General features: G+C 44.8%; 1 protein-coding gene across 1 annotated transcript; it reads right to left on the bottom strand.

Moving 5' to 3' along the window:
- Window positions 1-13: 13 nt before the first annotated feature.
- On the bottom strand, window positions 14-24,294 carry MONOS_8304 (putative Dynein heavy chain, N-terminal region 2; the record flags this gene model as incomplete). Its single annotated transcript, XM_067878705.1, has 3 exons — window positions 14-12,015; window positions 12,166-23,998; window positions 24,070-24,294. The coding sequence occupies 3 exons, from the start codon at window positions 24,292-24,294 to the stop codon at window positions 14-16; spliced, it is 24,060 nt and encodes an 8,019-aa protein (XP_067735181.1).

Raw genomic sequence — 24,294 nt, 5'->3', positions numbered from 1 at the left:
ATAATAAAATTAATTAAACAAGAAAATAATTGAAAATATGGCAAAGTGAATGCTTCACATCAACTGGAACAGAAACAGTTAAGTCATGGCTGCCTCTAAGTTGAATGGATTGTCTCAAATCTTTCAATACCAGTGTGTGATATTGAAGAGTCTTTTCCTGATTTGAAGAAAGTTTTATTATAGATAGCCCAGCATTTTGAAGAGTATTGTCATCAATAACGCATCCATTGAACGTATAATAAATACCATCATCAGTTCGAACAAGAGGCACAACACGCAAATTCGTCAAGCCAAAAGCGTGATTTAATTCAGTTATTTGACTACTAATAAAATCATAACGATCAGGCTGCGGGTAATTTTTCACAAATTTATTCGGGTTTTGGAGATCAAACTCGATATTTCTCAGAATTTCATGTGTGTTTCTGTTTTTCGTATTCTTCTCCATCGCAAAAACAGAGAAGCCACGATGCACCGCGCTTGCTCCTGCTCCTGCTCCAGTTAATGCGCCCGCTCCTGAGTGCGACTTCTCCGCCGGGCTCACCAGCGAAAGGGACTTGTGGTCGTACATGCCTCCTGTCGAGTCATACAGCCACAATCCAGTCAGATAGCACGAGGAAATCGCCCTCACATGCATCGAAGGAGAGAGCTCATACGCAAGTTCCGCCCAGCTCCGCGACTGCGTAGGCACAAGATCCAGGAAGATTGCGCTTGTGGAGATGAGCGGGTGCACAGAAAAGCTCAGCAAAAGAGGAGATGGCGAAGAAGAAGGCGAATGCGAATGGGATGCGCGGCGCAGCTTCCGCTTTCGGCTGCTGTGCTGATGAACCTGGCTGATCGCATTCAGCTCGTTGTAGTGGCGGGAAAAGAACGGTGCTGGGAAGAATGTGCTGTTTGGAGCATTTCGACTGGCAAGAGACAGAACAGCTGCTGCACCTTGAGTGGAAGTTGCACCCATTCCAGCAGAATTAGCAGAAATTGAAGAAGAAGCAGAAGCAGAGGAAGAAGCAGGAACAGCTGAATGAGCAGACGAAATACCAGGTGACATAACAGACAGAGAAGAGGCGATTCTTGACGTAGCTGACGACACCAGCGCAGAAGTCACTTCGTTCAGACTCGAAAAATAAGAAGGAAAGACAGTCATTGTTGCATCTGTCTCCTTCGCCCTAGCGATCAGGCTGATATTTGCAGCCAGCGCAAGCTCCGTCCGCAGCGACGCGAGAAACCCACCGACGGAGAGGAGTAGGTTCGGGTTGAGGAGCATCGGCGATCTCAGCGCGATTTCTGCTTTTGAAAGAATTGTCCCTGTTGAAAGAGGCGTTTCTGTCAGCCCGACGATGCGGTGGGTGAACGGGATGAACGAAAAAGCGCGGTGCAGCTGCTCAGTGCGCCCGACGCAGCTGTTCAGCCACACGATGATCGACAAGCCGTCCCGCTTATCTCTCCGCGAGAGAGCGTGCTTGTCGCTCTGCGAGGAGATGAACTGCCACGAAAGAGGCACTTTGCCGCGGATGATCGTGTTCCATGTCTTGATGAACTCTGAGGAGTATGCAGTGGAGCGGATGTTGACAAGATTGTTGATCGTAGTGTGTAGAATGTACTCCAAACTCGATACGGCCTCGTCCGCCGCCTCTTCCGTCATCGCCGAGTCGGTTTGCTCTTTGCCTGACTGGAAGTACGACGGCACGGAGTCGAGGAAATGGTAGATGCGCGACAAGAGGCAGTTCACCAGGTTCAGCTCACGCAAAAGGCAGCTTGCGGTTGGCGGGACGACGTGGTCGCTGAGGCAGACGGCGATGACTGCCTGGGTGATGGCGTCGATGTTGAAGAAGTTTGGCTGGATGATTTCTTTGATCTCCTCACAGAAGCGGATGGCGATGGCTGGGTGGTACGTGAACTGCGGAGATAAAGTAGCCATCATCCTTCGAGAGGTCGAAGAATAAAAATGCTCATAACTACTTAGCGCTCGCAATGACGCTAAGAAATTGGTCGAGTCTGAATTGAGCAGCAGGCTGTCAGAGTTTGTGTCGCAGAGGATGCCAGAGAAAGGCAGGATGAAAAGAGGGTCGAGTGTTTCGGTGCTGCCGACGACGTATTTCAGGCAGTGGCCAACAATGGAGGCATCACGTGGATCGTAAATGGCGCCTTTGGATGCATGCGAGGCAGAGGCAAACAGAGAGGGAATGCGAGAAGACGGAGAAGAAGAGGAAGAAGAGGAGGAGGATGAGAAGGAAGGATCAGAAAGAGCAGGGATGGAAGAAGAACTGGTCAAATACGAAGATGAGACCGAGGAAACGGAAGAAGCAGAAGCAGATGGATTCAAAAGAGAAGAAGATGAAGATTGTGAAGACATAATACCAATTGGACTGAAAGAGGCAGTGGAAAGCGTCGAAGAAGAGACTGGAGTCAAATAAGAGCCAGAGGAAGTTGGGGATGAGGAAGCAGAAGAAGCAGAAGAAGAAGCAGAAAACGAGTGAGCATGTGCTATTGCTGCTCTATTTGCTGCAGCGTTTGCAGAAAGATTCACCGGAAGCGCCTGAAGATAATACGGAGACGCAGACAAAACACACTGAAGAAACTGGCTCAGCTCAGTGAATGCTGTTTCCTGCAGAGGAGAAGGAACTCCTGGGAGCAGTTTGAGGGAAGAAACAGAGGTGTAGATATCGTTGTTGAACAAAGTGTTGAACAAAGAAATCAGAACAGAAGGGTCGATGGAGTTGGCAATGAACGGATAGGCACGATACATCACGTTCCGGAAGAACACACTCCAAATGAACGAATCCAGATGAGAAGAGGAGTTTTTCACTTGTTTGCTTTTTTTGATGAAGGTCGTTTTGCTTACGTTGACAACCAAGGACAGCAAGTCCACAACAGAATCAGGTGAGATCCGAACGATCAGACCGCTGTTGGACTGCGAAATGCACTTGATGTGCTCCACGATGAGGCTGTGGAAGCAGCAGAGGGTGAACAAGAAGCAGCAGAACTGCTTGACCACTTTAGAGTCTGCAGTGGCGGTGCTGTCGTAGAACTGTGCCAGCGCCAGAAGAGTCTGGCTGTCTGCCATGTCCGTCGCGCGGATGAGGCTTTCGGAGAGCACGCCGCGAAATGTCAAAGGAACTCTGACAGCAAAGAGATGGGCGTGCGCTGCAAAGGAATGGGAAAACGTGTTGATGGCAGAATTCCTGTTGAGCACTGAGGTTTCTTCGAAGATCATCCACAGTACAAAACGAGAAGGCGATGAAATGTTGGAAGCAGTAGCAGTAGCAGTAGAAGAAGGGGAGGAGGAGGAATAAGCATTGAATTGCGAGTTTCCTCTTCTCAAAGTGTGATAAAACGGGAGATTCTCAACAACCCAGTCCGAAAGCCTCTTTGCAAATGACTCGTCCACCAATGACAGGCCTGTCAGAATGATCCAGCCTCCTTTCTGCAGCTGCAAACTCAGCTCAATTGCAGTGATTTCCCACACAGAACTCCAAAGCAATGTCTCATAAGACACTTTCTCCTGATCTTGCAAAGGAAGCAAAGATATAAAAGAAGCAGAAGAAGTTGAAGAGGAAGACGAAGTCTGAGGAGGCGGAGGATAAGCAGCAGAACTGTCCTGGTTGTGTCTTCTGCTGTGCGCTGACTGCTCCAGCGTCCATTTGGCCTTCCGAATAATCTCCGAGATGTTCAGTGTGACAGCCGTGATGTCCTTCTCCTGTGCAAACGACTGCAGATCCATCGCAATCCTCCACTCAGCCACAGGCGCCATCCACTTTGTCCCCATCAGCGACAGCACAATTGCTGAGCCGTTCTGAGTCAGCCGGTGCATCGAGACGTGATTCGGATAGGCTGTCTGAAAAGTTTCGTTCAGAATGCTGTTGATTGAAGCCTTTCCGCAGTAGAAGAAACGGCTGGGCTCAATTTGGCTGCAGATGGAGGAAGAAAAGAAAGCAGAAGAAGAAGAAGATGATGATGATGACGATGAGGAGGAAGAAGATTGAGCCACTGTATAGAACGGAGAATAAGAAGAAGAAGCATTAATAGCACTTAAAGCAGAAGCAGGCGAAATAGCTGTTTGTTGCGCTTTAGCAGATGAACGTGTTCCTGATGTATTCGCTGCTGCTGTTGTTGTCATATCTCTCTTCACATGCGATGGCATCATTCCCATAAAATACGCACACTCAGCCCCGAGCAACGGCTGGGACATGATTGCCAAGATGGCTGCCTGCATCATCCGATCTGGTCGCACAGCTGAAATAAGCAGCAGCTTCTGGAATGGATTCAGTGTTTTCAACTGTTCGTTTGGCAGCTCTGCCATTTCGGGCTCGTCGCAGTTGAACCATTCTTCCCATTTTCTCTGAATGTTCGTTAGGAAAAGTGCATTTGACTGAGAATCAGCCGATGTATTTGACTCAGAAAATCCACCGAATTTTATGCGATTAATGGTAGACGAGGAAGAAGAGGAAGAGGAAGCAGACAAGGAAGATATGTTGGAAGAAGAAGAAGACGACGATGATAAACCATCAGAAAGAGAAAGAGTGTTTTGAGTGGAATCTCCCAGTCCAAAAATAGAAGCAACGCTCGAATCCACAAGATTCTGTATAGCTCCTCCCTGCCTCGCAATGCTTGTCACACCCGCATTCCCTCTTCCCTGTGCAATGGCCTTTCTTCCATCTCCATAAAACCCTCTTTCATTTCCTCCTTCATAAATCCCTGTTCCTTGAAATGCACCCATCTGCTGCTGTGGATACTCCGGAACTGTCTCCAGCCCCGCATCGTAGTCAAACAGCTGTGGCACAAAGCCAGCGTCTGCGCTGTATGAAGACTGCGCACTGGCCAAATAGGCCATTCTGTCGTCTTGCTGCTGCTGCTGTCTGGCAGCAAAAGAGTCCAGCTGATTGTGGCTGGAATAAGGGCAGTTGGTGATTATGTGCTGGCGCTGGAAGGAATACGAAGTGTCGTCTTCTTCGAGCGCATTGGAGCTGCCGTTGTCAAAGTCCAGCTGGCTTTCTGTGTTTGAGTACGGATTCAGAAATGAAGAGTTCAGAGAGGACAGAGAAGAAGTGGAATATGAGAAGTTTTGTGCTGATGATCCGTTTGAGGTTGGTGCGGCTGCAGAGCCCCAGCTGAATCCTCTGCGAAAGAAAGGCTCAAAGTTTTTGATTGAGTGCCGATGATGCTCTTCATTCATGAGCAGATCTCTTCCGTCAAATAAGAGCGAAAGCTTCTGCTTCTGCTTGTGGGACTCTCTTCTCAAAGCCGAGCGAGCAGAGTGGGAAATCTGCTGTGGAATGACAGAAGTTCGTTTCATCACTTTCATCATCGAATAGCGAGTCCGTGCATTAGGAGTGACTGGAATGTGGTCGATGACTGTGAAAAGTGAGTGCGAGTGTGGATCCAAGTCGGTCACGATGGGGCGGAAGCGAGGGCAGCACACGGAAAGCGCAAACAGATTCTTCCACGTCAGGCTCTGCAGCCAGGAGGAAGCGGGGTTTGCAGGGAGAAGTCCGTTTGTTTGGAGTACTGCTGTTTCCATTGGGAGGAACAGATGAGGCAGCTCGCAGCACATAAACGTTGGGAATTCCACATTCTGTAAGTCTGTTTTGGTGTTATGTGGCATATCGTCGAAGTCGTGAATGAGAAACATGGAAGAGTTGATGAAGATGTTCGTTTCAATCGGAGATAAGCCATTTCCCGCATCATTTGACAGCTTCAATGCCAGAAACAGGCACATTGCCAAGTAATCTGTGACGCATTGTGTTTCGTTCTGGAGCATTCTCCCGAACATTCTCGAAGAGCCTGACAAAATGGACTGCTTCAGATGAGGTTGCAGCCCAAACAGCATAAAAGCACCATTAGCACCTTGTGGAAGATGTGCAAGGCCTTTGAGGATGGCTGATATTGGAGAAGGCGATGGTTCCAATGAAGTTAAGTCACCAGTTTTCTTGTATGTTTGCTGTTGTGATTTGAAGCCGAATAATCCCTTTGTTTCATCCGATGGAGAAGGCAATGGCCAGATCCCGTCTTCAAAATTGGACGCTCTCATTGAAGTGATGGCGGACATTTGCGAAATTGGAGACATGGGAGACATTGGTGACATAGGTGACATTGGAGAGACAGGAGCAGAAGAAGGCAGTCCATCTTTTCCAAATGAAAAGCTTCTTTCTCCTTTTTTCCCAGACTCGTTGTCGATATACATCTGCACAACTGTCAGAAACCGCTGCAGGGTTGGATGGAGCATTCTCCGAGAAAAGCACAAAGGCTCCAGCCGACGAAAAGGTTCACCAGACAGCCTGAGGGAGGTAAAGCAAAATAACGACAGCACATCCACAACAGGTCTTATCACCTCCTCTTCCCATGTGAAACACAGATTGATCCATTGCATTGTGTCGAAGGTGGATGACTCGGCAAGCGAATATTCTGTGCTTTGCTTGTCGAACTCGCTCATAAACGAGGCAAACTCGTCTTCTTTCTGCTTGGACCAGTTCAGAAGCATCACAAACGGCACCACTGTCGGGTCGATGATTGCTTCAGTGTATTCATCTTCACTGTCTATCACTTCATCTGCAAGTTGATCCAACATTTTTTCATCTTCAAAATATTTTCTTTCTTTGATGTTGTTGTCATTGCTGTTATCTCTTTCTCCTTTCTCTTCTGAAATAGATTTTAATCGTCCTTCAGAAAATATTGATGATTTTCGCTCTTTGCTGTGATGCACTCTCGGTGAAGAGGTGCTTTGATCTGTTTGAAGGCTGATTGAGCCTTTTCTTTGAAGTTGAGTTGAATTGCGTCTGCTTAAGTTTCCCTTAAGTGCTTGAGATGATTTTTCGTCACTTTCACTCAACTCACTTTTAGTTTGTTGCATTTCATCAGAAGAAGTTTTCCCACCTTTCTTTTTCTTTTTCTTTTTTATATTATTGTTTGATGGGAAAAGAACAGATTTCTTTTCAGCCACTGTTTCATCTGTACTGATTTCTCTTTGCTTTCTTTGATTGCTTTCATCATTTTCAAATTGATCAGTTTTTTCAACTTGAATTGAATTTCGTTTACTTGTTCTGCCTTCTTTTGAATTGTTTCTCTTAAAATTCTTATTTTTGCTTTCATTCATTTGTTCTTCTGAGAATTTTTCATTGCTTTCACAAGAAGACTTTGGTGTTAAAGATGAAAACTCATTTTCTTCTTCAAAATCAATTGGAGGAATCTCAATTGGTGTTCCTTTGCCATCTTTCTGATTTTTTTCTTCCTCTTCTCCGCTTTCTTCTGTCTCATTCTCAGAGCCAATCCCTTCTTTGTAAAGCTTCCTGGTGGAAATAAGAGCACTGCTTTCTTCATTCTCACTTTGCAATATGTCCATCTCCTCATTTCTTTCTTCGTCTGATTGCAAATCATTTTTCTCATTGTTCAAGATGTTACGATCATCAAGTGAATCATCATTCAAAGAAAACGGCAAATGCCTCAGTAGATTTCTGTAGTGTGTCAGAAAAGCTATTTTCCCATTTATTTCCACTCTTTTCTTCTCCTCATTGGCGAGCAAGTGTACATTAGGATAAAGTGAAGGCACTGAGCTGTCGAGAAGCGAAGCTGCTGTTCCACTTCGCACAAACTTTGAGACCACCTGCCCAACTTCAGGTGACATTGCCATTCGAATCGTCTCTTCTGTTGGGGTGAGAACAATCGGATAAGTAATTGTTGTCCACATGCCAAGAAATGTGCTTCCTTTGTGAATGTTTGCAACGAGTATCACATCAACGTCACTTGGCAATGTAACCCTAATAAGAGAGTTGGAATCTGCTGTTGAAATGTAGTCTGGGGAAAGCAGACTGACAGTCATGTTGGATTCTGATTGAAGAGAAGATTGAGATGCAGTTGATGCAGAAGAAGAAGAGGAAGTATTGCGAGGAGAAGAAGGAGGAGAAAATGAAGCGATGGAAGAAAGCGATGGAATGGAAGAAGAAGGCTGAAAAGAAAAAGTATTCGAGGAGCAAAAAGTTGGAGAAATTGGAGTGTTCTGAGAAAATGAATGAAAAGGTGACTGCAAGGCGCTTGAATATTCATAAAAGTGTGGAGGAGTCAGTGGCGAAAGCGATGAATAGCTGCGTGTGCGTGATAATTTCTGCTTATTCCTTCTTGAATAAAATCTTGAAGAATTTGATAAATTTGAAAATGAAGTTTGCGATCCAAAAAGGCTCCGATCTGCTGCCGAATTGTCAACCATTGTCATCTTTTCCTGCATCAAAGTCAATACAAACAAGAAGTTTTTGATCCTCTCGTCAACTGTGCTGTCATCAACATGAGTTAAAATGATGCATTTTCGTGTTTTCCTTTTGTTTGAATAGAGATCAGACACAAGGGGAGATTGTTCTGCATTAGAAGTTGCGAACGAATGCGATGAAGAAACATTTGGTGTGTTGAATAATAAATCTTCTTTATTCATTTTCTCTGAATTTTGTTTATTGCTTCCATTTTCGTTTAAAGTGTGCATTGAAGAAGTTGAGCCTCCGCCGGAGTTATCAACAATTGGGAACTCATCATTCTTTCCTCTTTCTTCTTGACCAGCTTCTATTTTTGAGCTACTGTGCGCAAACGGATTCATCATATCCTGCTTTGGTGTTTGGCTCGGCTGATTTGGAGATAAAATTTGTATTGCATCGAGTATCTTTTTATATGCATCAGACTGAGCCAGAGAAATAACAAACGGAGAGCTGACAGGGTCCTCAATGTCATACAGATGAAACAGATCGTTTTGTGTGCTGGATGTGCCTTCGTAGATTGGTGATGTCATTATCCCCAGATGATCAAATATCAGCGGGCAGCGCACTCGAAACACCATTCTGTCAAAAAGTGAATGTGAGCCAAAAAGCAACTCTGGAATTTCTCTCACATTTTTTGCTGAGAGCACTTTGTGTGTGAAGCCACGAGCAAACAAAATCATCATGAACAGTTCGGCAACTCCTCGCTGTGATCCGCTAAATCCCAAAGTTGGTGATATCATTTCTATGCTTGCTCCACTTGAGTTCATCACACCTCCTCCAATTCCGCCTTGTTGAAGGATATTGTTCACAGTGACATTCGAAGAAATCATTCCTTGTGCTGCTGCAGATGAAGAGTTAGTTGGACGGGAACTGTCTTCATCATTAATATTTGCAGTTGTTTTGCTTGCACCTCCTTTCATATCTAACCCCGAAGAATTCCAATTTGACAATGTTATTCCACTAGAACTTTCCATTCCTCCATTATTCTGCACGTTTTGAGATCGAGAACCAAAGTTTCCATCAACAATGCCAAATCCTCTTTGCTGCGCATTGCTAAAACGAAGAGAATTTGATGCTTCTGAAAACTGCATTGAAGAATTGAATGAAGACGAATATTGCCCAAGGGATGAACTCGATCCATCTTTGGAGCCATTCCATTTCAAATTTCGTGAACTCCTTCCACTTTCAAACGACTGCATGCTTTCCATCTTCTTTCTTTGAAGCGCATCGTTCATGTATGGTCGCGAGTACAGCGAAGAATTACCGCCGAATGTGTCGGAAAATGGAACAAGACGAGGGCAATGAACATCAACAAGAAAAGTTGGAAGTGCAAGAAATGACACATGATGTGCAAACAGCTCATCATTAAATGAAAGATATGTTGGAAGAAAGGAAGAAGAAGATGATGATGAATGCAAGTCATTCAAAGTGAATCTTGGGTAGTTGTCCCACAGTCCATTTGATGTCAAGTGGATCGAATGTGGAGAAAGCGCGGCAGATACTCCATTTTGCTCCGAAAAAGACACAAAATTTTTAGCAGAAGGGTCGAAATAGTCTGAATTAAAAAGCAGAGGATAAGGCATTCTGATCCCTTCCTCCCTTTCATCTGGGCAAAAATCGAATTCCGAGTCCGTATTCATCTCAGAAGAATAAAAAGGAGACTCAAAGATTCGAGGAAATGTTGCTTCGTCGTAACTCTGATGAATGTTTATTGGTTGTACGTTTTGAGCTGGTGAATTTTGTGATCGTCTTTTTTGAGATGCTGAAATTAATGCCGACGTGTCAGATGATGCAGAAGTCAGTTTTTTGAATGGAACAGCTGGAAGAGTATCCCTTCTTTCTTTAGACTTATCTCGTTGAGGAGGAGTTGGTGCTTGAGATTGTGAAGGAGAAGAGAAATAAATAACTGATGAATTATTCGCTTTTGTTATTTTTGAAAAAGTTTCTTTTGAGGGGAAAATGTTTATGCATCCTTCAGTGTTCCTTTTTGCTAATGGTACTTTTGAAGATTGGTCCGTTCTTTGGTTGGCTGAATGCATAAGCAAAGCCGAAAGTTCTTTGAACTGAAACTTAACAAAAAACAGCAGTGGGTCATGATTCAACGAAAACGGGATCTGATTCTGTTGAAGAATTGGAATGACAGCATCTCGAAGAAGAAGATGTCTTGTGTGCGAATTAAACTGATGTCCATATTCAAAATATGCAGCAGTTATAATACTGTTACCAATAGCATAGTGAAGCTCTCTTTTCCCTCTTTGAATCTCCTTCATGCATTCATCACAAATATTGACAACAGAACAGGCAAACCTCTCAGCCAGTACAAGCGCAGCTCTTCCCCTCATAAACGCATCTTCTGCAGTGTACGGGTTGTTCACAAGTGCTTGTTTAGCTTCCATACACTTGCTTCTTTCTTTCTTCATTCTCCGAATTTGCAGCTGGCAAAAATAGCATCGAACATACAGATTTGACAGTTGGATAAGCTGTTTCAATGTTGCTCGATCACCTTCTTTCAATTTCATCGAAAGATATTTCACATCCATCATCCACTCCAGCCACAAATAAAGTGCTCTCCCCACAGGCGGATGGGAAGGGATGTCACTTATCAAGAATTCTGTTGACAAGCGTTCCCGCATTCGCTTCACCACTGAATAAGGGACAGACAACGGATCGAATCTCCACAGCGCAGAAAGAAGATTTGAAGTCGATTTGGCAATTAGCTTCAGTTCCCTTGGTGACAAAATGTACAAAATACTCTCAATCAGCTTTTTTGTGGCTTGATGTCTCGAAGATAGAAGATGCAAGTCCATAAGTTCATAGCTTCTGATTGCAATAAGCTGAGACTGTGCGTTGAATGCATATCGAGCAAGTATTTTCACTTCTGGTCGAATGTGGCTTCGACTGTTGGAAAAGGCGCTTTCCTTTTCTGCAATTTGTTTCGACAAAGAACGAAGCATCTCTTCGTGTTTCTTCACTGCTTGATCAATTGCATCTATTCGTTGCTGAATAATTGGAACTTTGTCACTTTTCTGTGAAACTATTTGCATCTGTGTCATGCTCTGCCTCAGCTTTTCAATAGATCTCTGAAACTCCTCAATAGACAGCAGAATCAGCTCACGTTGTGCAATTGACTGTTGAAAATACCTCACAGAAAAGAAAAGAAACTTCGCAAAATTTTCCACAAATTCCAAGAAGTTTAAGCTCGATGGATCGCTCATTTGAAATAGTGGAACAACATTGTCATTGCCAGCATATCCCCATGTTGTGTGTTCGTTTCCAATTGAGTGCGAAATAACCAGAATAGATTGATGGATCTTTGATAGAATGAAAGGAATCAGTTGCCTCAATCCAGTGCTTGAATTTGATCTCTTTGCAACTGAAAAGGAAGGAGAAAAAGCATTCGTTGAAGAAAGCGTGTCCGCCATTGCATATGAAGGAGTTGCTACTTGCGACGGATAAGCAGATGATTCGATTGACCGGTTGTCAGTCAATTGATGTTGATCGTTATAAACTCCAACGTTTTCTTTGAACACCTGTTTTGAATCATAAGCCTCAAGACTTTGGATGGATGTACTATTTAGAGAAGAAGGTTGCCCAGGTGCAAAACCATGAACCTCGTAGTCCTGCAGTTTGTCTTCATTAACCTTTGACATATTTGCTGAAACTCGAGGAATTATCATTTGAAAGTTATTTCTTGTTGCTGTTTTGTTTGCCATTGAAGTCGCAGGAGAAGCAGAAGAAACACTTTGTGAAATAGGAGTTGATTGGAACAGGCCAGTAGATGTTACTGAAGACAAGTGAAGAGTTGCATCACAGTTGAAAATGAACGAAGAAAGCGAATGGAAAACAGGTTCAAGAATGTTCTGAGAGATTTCTTGGTGCATTTGTGGAGTGAATGTATGTGGAAAGATTATAAACTGATTTTTCTGAAGCACACACAGAGTGTGCAGATACTTGTCCATCGACTGTTGTTTCATCAAAAAAACGAGTCTTGTCACTCCAGCTGCCTCTTGAAGCAGCTCTTCAACATCATCCCCAGTCACCTTTTGCTTTCCTCTTTTGTGGAACAAAAATGAGATTCGACGATACAAATACTCGTCGCAGTCAGCCATTGAGTCAATAATCATGCAGTTTGCCTCTTCTGAACTCAGTGGCTTAATCTCTTTTTTAATATCTCTTCCTTTTCTAGGATAGTTGCCAAATATTCTGCTCAGAAACACAATGCAGAACGAAAATGAAGGAAGTATTTCTCCCATCATCAAACAAATTGTGCTTTCCACTTTTTTCTCCAACGCAAAATGGTGTCCAACTCCATGTGTAATTGCAACAACAGCCACAAGATCCAAAAGATCTCTCATTGACTTTTGCGTTGTTGGGAAGTCAGTGACTCGAGCATCAAAACCAAGAATGTGTCTCACACACAGCATGATATGTGGCATGAGTACACCATCTGTATCAATAAGCACGATTGGAATTGTGGATTCACACAACGTCTCAAGACACTTCAGGAAATAGTCTGCAAACTGCCTGCATGTGCATAGTTTGCTTATCATTACCAGCGAAAATGGCGTCAATTCATCTTTTGAAAGTGTAAAATCCCTCAAAAGATCTGGAAGAATCTCGTTACTTGGGTTTTCATTCTCGTCCATCACATAAGGAAGCTTTTCTGGATCCACAGTGCGTAATGCGAATGAAAAGGGCTGTGAGCTTTCAGAGTCATATTCGTTTTCTCCGAAAAATGCGCGATAAATTGAATTGATTTGTTCTTCAATATGCCTGGACAGTCGCAGCGTGGGCTGCGTCAGCACATAAATCCTCTGACACTGCCATCTCCAAAGCTCGGAGAGCTTTAATCGATTGGAAAAGATAAGAGATGGAGCAGCGCATATTGAGCGGATGAGAGCAATAAACTGGTTTAATGAGCATCGAATTGCCTTCTGTCTGGAATTGAGAACAGTCAAGTGTAGCTTTATTGAAGCAGGAAGAATGTTACCGAAAAAGAATGAGCTGTATTCATCTGAAAAGTGACCGTCAAAAACTGGTGCTGAAGAATTGGTTGAAGGATGTTGAGCAGAAGAAGGAAAAGGAGAAGGAGGATAAGGATAATGAAGCGGAGTTGACATTGCAGAAGCCGAAGTTGATGAGCCAAAAGCTGCTGTTGTAAAGGATGATGGAGAAGATGGCGTTGATGATGCTTCGGCAGTTAATCTATTTGCTGAAAGGCCATTATCGGATGGAGTTTGTGAGGAAGCAAAATGTCCATCAAAGGCGGTTGATGTAGAACTATACTGTGGCTGAAAGCGAATTTGTCCCATTTCGCTTGATTGGTAGATGTTTGTTGCAATAATCACAAAGTCTTCGATCATCGGTTTCTGCAAGCTGAACAGGGAGATGTTATTTGTGCTATGTATGTTTTCTGGAAGCCCAAAGGACTCATCTTCCTGGCACACAAACAGAACAGGGTTGATGTTAATGATTTCCTGTTCAGATAAGTTCTCGTCCAATGTTCGGCGCTTCGAAGCACAATAATGGAATGCTCCAACAGTTGAGCCAAGTTGTGCGCTTTCCTTCATGTCAATTGAATGATCGTCTATTTTGTGATCATCCAAAAGATAAATCAGGTTGCAGCGCGTTGGACACACAGGCTCAGCACAATTCAGCCCGCATTTCTTAAATTCAGAACACAAGTCAATCAGTTCGGAAAGTGATTCTTCATGATATCCAATGAATGCTACTCTAGGTGGATGCTGAGGGTACTTGCAATCGTTTAGACGCTTGCATGTTTCTGACATTGAAGCAGCTACAACATCCGGAATTGATGAGGCAACGTTCATTGCGATGGACTGACCATCAACAAATTCGTCTTCGAGAATAATTGCACTCCTGCCAACATATGTGCAGAGCATTATAACATATCTGAGCTGGTTAAACGGAAGATGGTTCAAAATCAGAGAAGATGTATCCAGGTGATTGTTCATAAAGTCAATCGACTGAGGCCACTGCCTGACTTCATTGAGAAGAACCATCTTCTTCTGTACAGGATCAACAACATAATCAAACACTGTTCCGCTTTTCCCGAAATCAACTTCTTTTTCAAACTCATTGCGGAACCACGCATCAAAATCATCGCGATAGATGGTTTTTGTAGCTTCAATTGTGGAATCATCTTCATTTTCATTGAAAGAGCCAACAGCATCAGAGTCAAACTGATCCATCTTCCACATTTCAAGCACATTCATCACGCGATTCATTGGATGTGCTTTTGCCCATCTTTCATACCATGTTCGAAAAGTGCGAAGCGAAGGATTCCAGTTCGGAAGATGGCCAGCCGCACCCCAAATCACAGAATAAATGATATACAATCGCAAAACATTGCCATCAAGCTTGTGTTGAGATGCCTTCGGATGAAGACGTATGAGAGCAGTTAGAATGTACAGCGTTGTGTGAAGCAGTCCAACAACAGGAATTCGAGAAATAGACAAGTGCTCAACGGAATGCGCTGCTAACCTGAGAAAAATCACGCTTTTCATGAAAGTTTGCCGGAGAAGCAAAAGAGCTGACTCGATGTATTCTGTTGGCAGATGATGAGCCATTCTGGAGGTCCATGTCTCCATCATCCAATTCATCATTTGTGAAAATGGGAACTTCAGTGGAACGATTGATTCGTGCATGGCCAACGCTGAGGAGATCTCCAAAATTGAGCAACTAACTTCAAAAATGAACCGTGAAAACTTTGGAAGAATCAAACGCTCTACATTTGAAAAGTTCAAATCGAGATACCCACCTTCTTCATTCACAGAGCAATGGAAGCTTTCTTGGAACAACGAAGCAAATGACTGGAACGAGGTTGGCTTGATAACCTGAATCACAATCCACACTGGTGGATCTTCACCTGTAATCTCTTCTTCATTGGAAGTCGAATTTCTTCGTGTTGAAAATGATTGCATTGTAAATGCCTTCTCAATTTTCTGAAAGAGCGGGAATGGTGTTCCATCGATGTCATCTGGGTTATTTTTTGGTTGCGGCTTGCTCAACATAAACGATGGAAGATCGACAATTATTGGCTTTTGCTGGCCAGTAATAGCATAAGCCTGTGCAACAACAGACAGCACAGTTGCCTTGCCGCTTCCGGTGGGACCTGTCAAAACGACGAGCCAATCTCTTTCAATTGCTTTGGCAACTTCAGTGCATTTCTCTACAAAAGATTGATCGATAGAAAGAAGCATTCCTTGTGAAGCTGTCTGCACAGCATCTGCAAATGAATCGACTGTTCCGAGTGTTGATTGTTCGCTGTATTGCAATGCTGCAGAACGCTGTGCTTCCACAATAGATGGTACAAGTTGTCCGGGAAAATGTGAATCGAGAAGTGTCTTGATGGAGTCAATCAGAGGAGGAAGCGTTCTTTTGTCTTCGTCGGCAGATGGATGTGATGAATGCGTTGGGTCAATGAGTGAAAGTGGGGCTAAAATGCTGAAAAGTTGCTCGCTTATTTCCCACAGTGCATCGTGGCATGTCAGCTCCTCTAAATACTGAATCTCCATGAAAAAGCTTTGCTTGTGAGATTCAAATGGAAAAGCTAAAGTTCGTTCGTAAATCTTTCCTCTGTCACCATGTGCCGCAGCAGTTGAGTGAATCAATGTTCTGTGGCGATCACCAGCCAACTGTGTGATGCTTTCCAGAAAGCTTAACGAAGAGAGCTTTGCATTAATTTGATCGTTCGATTCTTTGAATTCGTACAGAAGCAATTCTTTCAGTGCATCAAGATAAGAGTCAGTTTTCAAAGACAGACTTGCAAAGCTCACAAAACCTTGCGCAGCAAAAAGAGGCGCCAGCCAATCACTCTTTTGAAAGTCTGGCATCATCATCGGCATCATAACAGAATCGATTCCGTCAGGAAGTGAATTTTGGAGAGATGTTTCCGACACATACACACCAATCACCACAAAGTTCCCAAGCGGCACAGAAATTGTAACGCTGAGGCCTTCGAGACTCAGCTGTGCGAAACCAGGCTGCGACGATTCCTGGCAGCGGCGCCAGTCCCAAAGCTGCTTCAGAAAATCAACCAATGATCTCCTCACAAACGGAGTCAACAGCTCGATTCCGCTGAAGACAATGAATCTGGAGTCAACAAACATCGAAAGCAGAAAGCGCTTGATGGAGTTGATGTCCGTTCCAGGCGTGCACTCAAACGACCTCAAATTGTGTCCCGTCAGCGTGGAGATGTCTCTGAGGTGCGCCATGCACAGAGAATACTGTGCATCTTTGACAACCACAAGAGGCCCGCTGTTAGTCGCGCCTGGCCGGTTCGCATCAAACGTGAGGGCGACTAACTGGTCTTTCCACTGCTGTGTAGGCCACACAATAGGAAGCGTCTGTAGTGCCTTTGTGGAAGGGATCCACTCAAGTCCATACCACAACTTCTGCCGTTCGTCGTTCTGATCCAGTGTGAGATCTGTATTTGCTGCTGTCAGCAAGATGTTCTGTTGAGCTTCGTCAAATGTGAACAAAAGTCTATTGGACAATGTTGTTACAAGTGATTTTTGCGAGTTGTTTAGGTCGGATGGCTTGAACTCGCTATGTGATTCGTTAAATGTTGCTCCTGTATAATTAGTGAATATATGTGTTGTGTGAATATCTCTTGAGAGAGGGATGCCTGAAGCTTTGATAAGACGCAAGTGATCGATATCGTAAAGACAGAATAGAAAAAATAGATAGATAAGTCTCTTTACGAGTGTTCTGAAAAGCTCTATTTGAGCGTTTTTACGCTTCATGAAAGAGCTTCCAACAACTGAAGAGTTGTGCCTTTCTTCACTTGCATCGTCAACATCGTTATCTGATCTGCCAGATATATCATCTTCATCGTACTCCGAGTTCTGTGTAGAATCATCAAAACCTTCAAAAATCTGTTCATCATCTTCATCATCATCACTCATGTGCTTCTGACCATATTGTTGTCTTGAGGAGCTTTTGCCTGACTTGCTCTCACTTTTCGCTTCTGTGTGATCTCTACTTGAACTGCTCTGAGCATCTGTTGTTGTGTCGTCCATCTGTTCGGATGAAGCTGGAGTAGAAATGCCACTAAACACTCTGAGAACTCTTTGTGGAGAGGATCGTTTGTTGATTCCATCACCCGCAGTAGCTTCTTCGTCGTCTGCATTTAACGAACCTTCCACAGCGCCTTCTTTTGAAGAGACATCCTGTTCTTTTTCGTCGGACACAACTGAATCAATGAGTTGAGTCACAAACAATCTCTGCGAATCAAATGGCTGGATTGTTCTTTGCAGAGTCATCAGAAAAGCGAGGCATCGGTGGTTTGTCAGATGAAACTGTGTGAAGTCCTTTGTAACATCTTCCCAGTTCTCTTCTTGAATGTCTTTGATCACTTTCAATAATTGTGTTGTGTACCACACCCGAATCGTAAGCCCAAATACCTGAATTTGAAGCGGATAGCTCTCAACATCATTGTACTGCATGAGAAGAGATGTAAACCAGTCGAAAAATGAGTTGAACTGATTAAGCGATGCCACAGCGAGTGAAATTTGCTTTTGAATAATCACAGAAGTCGTTGCAAACAGCTGCTCTGGCAGTGCCCAGATGTCAGAGCTGAGGATGAGCGGGTCTTCTGTGAACAAAAGCTTTTCTCCAGTTGTGCATGTGAGAGTTGTTACGACAAGAGACTGTCCGTCTTCAGATGTCTCTATGTCAAGTGAGCGTGCTCCGGGAAGAAAACGATTAAGGATCTCTGGTGGAATAACACATTTGACAGTGAAATCGACAAATGATGATGTGTATGATATCAGCTCACTTGCAGTCAAAGCAAGGAATCTTGGCTTTTGAGATGCGATTTCTTTGCCTCGAAGGTTAGGAGATTCAGCAAAGATGGAATGGATCTCATCAAACAGAGAATGAAATATACGCGTCGTTGCGCCAATTTCTGGATCGCCTGTGCTGACGATCGGCCTGATTTGCATTGCCAACTCAGACATTCTGTCAAGCAGGTTGCAGGTGGATGCATCTCCTTCAGAAAAAATACCGTATCTTATTCCTGATCGCAACTGTGTAGTCAACTTGTGCATTTTGAATAAATTGTATAGGAAGTTGGACACTCGTGTGACCATCTCTTGTGCCTCTCCCAGTTCGTCGCTAACATCGTTTGAATATTCGCAAAGAGACAACTTTGCCAAAACATGAAAATCTGCAATTGATTGCGCAATGAGAGATGAGCATTGGTCCATGATGACAACTGGAAACGGGCATCTGTTGCGTGTCGTTCCTTTTTTAGCACCTTTTTTCCTCACTTTTCCTTTGCGTTTATCGCGGGCAAGTTCTCCTTCTCTGCCTGGAGATATTGCAGATGACATTGAAATAGATGCAGAAGTGTCTTCTACCTCAGCATAATAAGAAGCCATGGCAGCCATCGACTCTGCCGTGAATGGAAGCTGCATCCGATTCCAGCGCGACAAAATTTCATCAATCTGCTCTTTGAGATCAGCCTGTTTTCTGCACTTCTCCAGCACTTTCATAATTGCTGGCTGAACTGCTTCAGTGCATATATCAAAAAGTACAGACAGCTGCAATGAACCATCAACAGCACCTTCCACATATTCTGTCACCTTGTTGTCCGGAAGCCCCATTTGCTGGAACATCTCCTCCCAGTGGCATCGTTGCATTGGAGAGATGCGGATGGCATTGATAATCTTCCACGATTTCGAGTATCCAACAAGCTGCTTGCTGAACAACTGATACGCTTCAACAGACTTCAGTTGTTCTCTTATTCCATCGATTGCTTCATCCGCCTTTTCGAAGTAGTTTGCCTGTGCTGGGTATGCCAGCAACTCTCCCCACGTCATTAAAAACAGCCCTTCGTCAAGAGACTGTCGCATCGAAAACATCACTTCCCAGAGAGTTGTGAGGGCGCTGATAAACATCCGATAGCTCTGAATGGCCACTGGACGTTTTTCACTACCTTGTTTGTTAAACTTCGCCCGCAGCGCAATGATTTCATCTATTCTTCCTTCTAATTGCACAACCATTGATTCCAGTGCTTCCATCTGACTCAGTGCAAGAAGCGAATCAGTAGTGGAATGCAGAGGTGTTTGTGAAGGATCACTCAAAATCTGAATGAGTGTTTGTATCTTTTCGTTTGCAGTGATCTCTCTCTGTGATATTTCATTCAGCACTTCCCTTTCCATAAGCTGGATGTGGTCAAGATATGCCTTCACTTGACTCTGTTTGAACGTCTTCCACTGCCTCTCAAAATTCGCAATGTGTGCAGTCACTTCGTGCGGGCAGACAGATAGCGAACGCTCCAGATGCATCAGCCGAGTGTGCAGCTTCTGAAAGAACAAATCAAAAGCAGGAGCATCGTCAGTGGCCTTCCTCGTTGCATTGATCACCTCAATCTTCTGCATCGTAGTCAAGTGAGTGAATGTGAGGTCGAAGTTGTACCGAATGGTCGTCAGTGTCTTTGAGCCTTCTGCAGTCGACTTTTCAATTCCGTCAATCAGAAACTGGGTGAACGGCAGCCCCCACTTCGTCGAGCGAGTGAGGATGTCCCGTTTGAACGTGACGGTGTTTACGCAGATCCATCCCAGCGAGATGTGGTGCGGAAGGTTGGTGATGCTGTCGTTGGTCTCCTTGATGGCGTCGATGTGCTCCAGCCACTCGCGAAGAGGCGGGTTGGCTGTGCTATCTGATTGTTTTGGGGGGTGTTTGGATCCTGCACTTGAGGCAGGAACGGAAAATGAATTCATTTTGCCTAATGGAGATGAGGTTGATGAAGATATGGAATATGCAGAAGAAGAAGAGGAAGAAGAGGAAGAAGAGGAAGAAGAAGCAGATTGTGATGCAGAAGCAGAAGAGGAAGTTGTTTGCAGAGATGTGGTTGAATAAGCAGGAATAAAAGATGTATTTGACTGGTTTGTTAATGGAGCCATTGCAAGTGGATTCTTTGTTGATTGCTTTGAATAACGCGAACTTTTGATCTTTAGGAAAGGCAAAGAAATAGAATCGACTTTAATTTGGTTTTTCTCATTCCACTTCTCCTTCTCAACACTCAAATGTGTGCTGATCACGCTCAGCTCCTCAAACGAAGGTGGGATATGTGGCACTGTCGGCTCATCATTCACAGCAACGACGGGAATTGTCAGAAACCTGTCAAATCGCTCCTGCGAGGTGTTTGTCCAAAGCTCGGCGTATTCGACAATCATTTTCTCGGTGAACTGATTGCACAGCCTTTCTGATGCAATCAGCTCAGACGACAGCTGCGAAGCAATCTGATTCGCTTCTTCAATCTCTTCATTGTCGGTGATTTCGGACAGGAAGTTCATCAGCCCGTCAAACAACTCCACCAGATGGATCTCGTTGTTTCCTCTCCCTCCGCCGTTGCCGTTGCTACTGCTTCCATTATTTCTCTCTGCTTCGCGTGCATCTGCCTCGTAAATGTTTCTCCTTTGTCTTTCTTCTTTATCTGAATTCCTTAAATTGTTTCCTTCAGTATTCCCCTCGTTTTCTGGCATTGCCTCGTCGATTCTCTCAAGCTCCAGTGAACTTAGAGTGGAAGTGATGGTGTTGCGTCTGTTGTGTTCTCTATCTCCGTCATGTCGTGCTCCACCGGAAAAAAAGGCAGTTGAAGAGGAATAAGGTGTTGCAAACCGAGAAGACAGTAAAAGACGCTTGCTGCTTTTCAGCTGCAGATTCAGCTTTCCCTTTGAAATCGTCAGTGGAAGCTCAATTAAAGGCACATCAGATCTGATCCTTGCAAGTACGTGCTTCAGCGTCTCGACGGCAAATCTCTGTGTTACCCGCATCTTCTTCGCATCGAAGCGGGAGAAGAACTCTTCCATGCCGTCTGGATCGAACTGCGCGCGGAGCATCTCCGGGCGCATGTTCTGTGTGAGCCTTTTAAGCCGCTCGTTGAACACCTTCAGATCGTCCAGCCGGCTTGCCATCACCCGCTCCATATACGCCATAAATTCCTCCTCCTTCTGCAAGACGCGCGGCAGCTCAAACACGAGCGCTGCAGCCAGCGCATCCACCTCGCCTTTCAGAATCGCGCGGTTTGTCTTCAGAATCTGCACGTCCTTCTTCAGCTCTGCCAGCGACTCGAGGCAGCTGTCTGAGAAGCGGGCGAGCTCGGCGGACTGCCACGTGACTTGAGAAATCCCTCGCTGCACATTGCGCTCCACAACAGAGAGCTTGCGGCTGAGCATCTTCTGATAGAGCGGCTTGCATTTGAGGCAGAAGTTTTTGTATTCGCTGAGGAAGTAGTCGAGGAACTGCCGGTGCATCAGCAGGCGCTGCAGCTGGGCGAGGTTGGCGGCAGACTGGCGCGAGATGACGATGTTGAAGCCTCTGGAGATGCGGAGCAAGCGGACGAGGGAAAGATGCTCTCTGAGCGGGATAGAGAGGGATTCCGGGTGCCCTGGCTGTGCTTGGGAGAAGCAGGGCTGCTGGAACTGGTCAGCACGCTGCAGTTCGATGTGAGAGAGCCACGTGTTTCTGCGGGTGGCTAAGGAAGCAACAAGAACGTTGCGGAATTTGAGGAGCTTTTGGCGGCGGGAGGTGACTTCGGCGTTCCATTCAGTGACGAGCGAGGCGAAGGACTGGAGAGTGGCTGCGGAGGAGGCGAGGGTGGAGATAGAGGAAAGAGTGTTGGTGGAAAGAGAGAATTGAGATGAAGGGGGAAATAAAGATGAAGAAGAAGAATATGAGGAGGAGGAGGATGATGAAAAAGGTTGTGTCTGAAATGAAGATGATATGGATGATATGTTTGAAATGTTTGAAATGTTTGGTGTCTGTTTGCGAGATGACTGATATGTTTGTGACTGAAAAGAAGGAGAAGGCTGCACAGCGGAGGAGGACAGTGAGGAAGTAGACGACGAGTTTGAGAGCATTCTTTCAATTGCGTTCAGTCTTTGAGCAGAAGACATACCGTTCTTCTCTCTGAGCGCTGCAAAATCAAGTGCCATCTCAAAGAAGAAGAGCATAATGTCAACTTGAGACAGCAGCTGCCTCAATGCCAGAATTTGATTGAACAGCGGGATAGCCCAAGGAAGTATTCGCACCCCTCTCACGACACGCCTGTAAGCCTGCACGATCTTCAGACTTGTTCTGTCGATGAATGAGAAAATCAGCCCCATCTTCTTCAAAATCGCCATCAGCACGTTCGGGTAGTCCAGTCTGAGCTCAATCATGGCGAGTAATGAGATGATGTCCTGCAGCGACGTCAGCCCTTCGAACGCTGTCAGAATCACCTGACCGATCGAATTTGCCGTGTCCTCGAAGACCAAATAGATCGACCTCAGCCTCGCCGACGAGTGGGCAGAGGTGTAGACGTTTGGCAGATCATTTGCAACAGACTCGACAAAACACATGAACTGCTGCTGGATCTGCCGCAGCTGCTCCTCGGCGGCCCGCCCGTTTGCGCCGCCGATGCGGAACTCGTGCAAATGTGACACGAATGTGCTCATGTCGTGCAGGAGAGCGACTGCACGGCATTGGTCGATGAAGGCTTCGAGTGGCTGGAATAAAGAGAGCAAGTCTAAGTGAGGGAAGGAGGAAGAGGAGAGAGTGTGCTGGAGGTAGAGGAGCATGGATTCTTTGAGGATTTTGGAGGATTCTATCGTGTTGAGGATGCGAAGAAGGATGGAAGAAGAAGATGAAGAAGAAGAAGATATCGAGGAAGAAGAAGATGATGATGATGAAGGAGAAGAAGAAAGAGAATGATTATAAAACGAGGATTTGCTTGTAGAAGGAGATGGAGCGGGAAAAGAAGAAGAAGAAAAAGATGGCTTTAAAAGGGATGAAAGCGAAGCATTCATGTGAGAATAGGAAGGTTCAAGGTGAAAATTTGACGAAGTTGCTGAAGAGGAAGAATGGCTTGGCAAAGAAGTCGAGTTATGTGCTGCTTCGTTTAACAGTGCAGATGAGGAAGACGGTGACGATAATGTTGCAGAAGGAGATAGCGATGAATTTGAATATGAAGGCGAAGAAGAATACGAAGAAGAAGAAGATGATGATGACATATATGATGTTTCAGGAGCCGACCAGCCAGATGGAAAAAAGGAAGGCGAGGAAAACGGGTCGGAAAAGGAATTCCTTCGCGATGACTGTGCAGCAGTCGATGAAGTAAATTCATTGCGAAAGTCCTTCATTTCACTCATGTTGTGCATATCTCTTCTTTCTTCGCTATCCTCTGCCCTCATTCCCGCCAAGTTGCTTTCGCTTCTTTTGTCGAAATTTCCTCCGCCACCGCCTCCAAACAAAACGTGCGCTTTCCCTTTCGAAATGAAGTCCTGCAAAATGAGCGGAAGCAATGGGATGATCCTGACGACTCCTTTTGTGTTCTCGCCAGCAGAAATAATCAGCTTCAGGAACGCGTGGAGAGAGGCCAGAGACTGTCCGAACAGCGCAGCCGGCGCCGAAGCGAACGCCTTCATCTGAGGCAAAAGGAGCGACAGACAGCGCTCATTGGTTGCTGCTGCTGTGTATTCCTTTCCTGCTGCGTGGATCATCTGAAGCAGCTTCACGCGCCTGGAGGGAAACATCTTCTGCTTCAGAAGATACTTCATGTTCTCCTTCGTCTGGTACAGCGCATCTGCACGCTTTGCCCAGAACTCTATGTACGCAAGAGTGTTGGGCATTCGGTTGAAAAATGCATCCGAAGGCGGAATCAACAACTCTTCGAGACTGTGGAATTGCTCTTCTAAGACTTGGGCTGCCCTTTCTGTTGTGAAATTCTCGGGACGAAATAGCGCCGTTGCATTTCCCTAAAAGATTTTCGAGAAAAATAAATGTACCAGCTTCAAAATTAATCTTTCAAAAATTAAAAAGAGTAAACTGTCATTCTTGCAGCTTCATCTTCAAGTTCTTGAATGAAAATATCTGTATCTTTCTGAAGTTTTGTCCGTAACGCTTTGTAATATCTCAATTTTGTTTGGTCAAGCGTTGATTTTTCTGAAAGAAGGGTATTCTGAGTTTGTTGGTCAAATGCATCAAGAGAAAATTTTCCAAAATGCTCAAGGTATTCGTGAAGAAGTGTTAATTCAGATGAAGCAAAACGCAT

This window comes from Monocercomonoides exilis (assembly GCF_001643675.1).
Source record: "Monocercomonoides exilis strain PA203 chromosome Unknown scaffold3-2548433, whole genome shotgun sequence".
Classification (NCBI taxonomy): Eukaryota; Preaxostyla; order Oxymonadida; family Polymastigidae; genus Monocercomonoides; species Monocercomonoides exilis.
The sequence above is the reverse complement of the archived record's forward strand: the minus strand, read 5'-3'. Positions and strand labels throughout refer to the sequence as shown.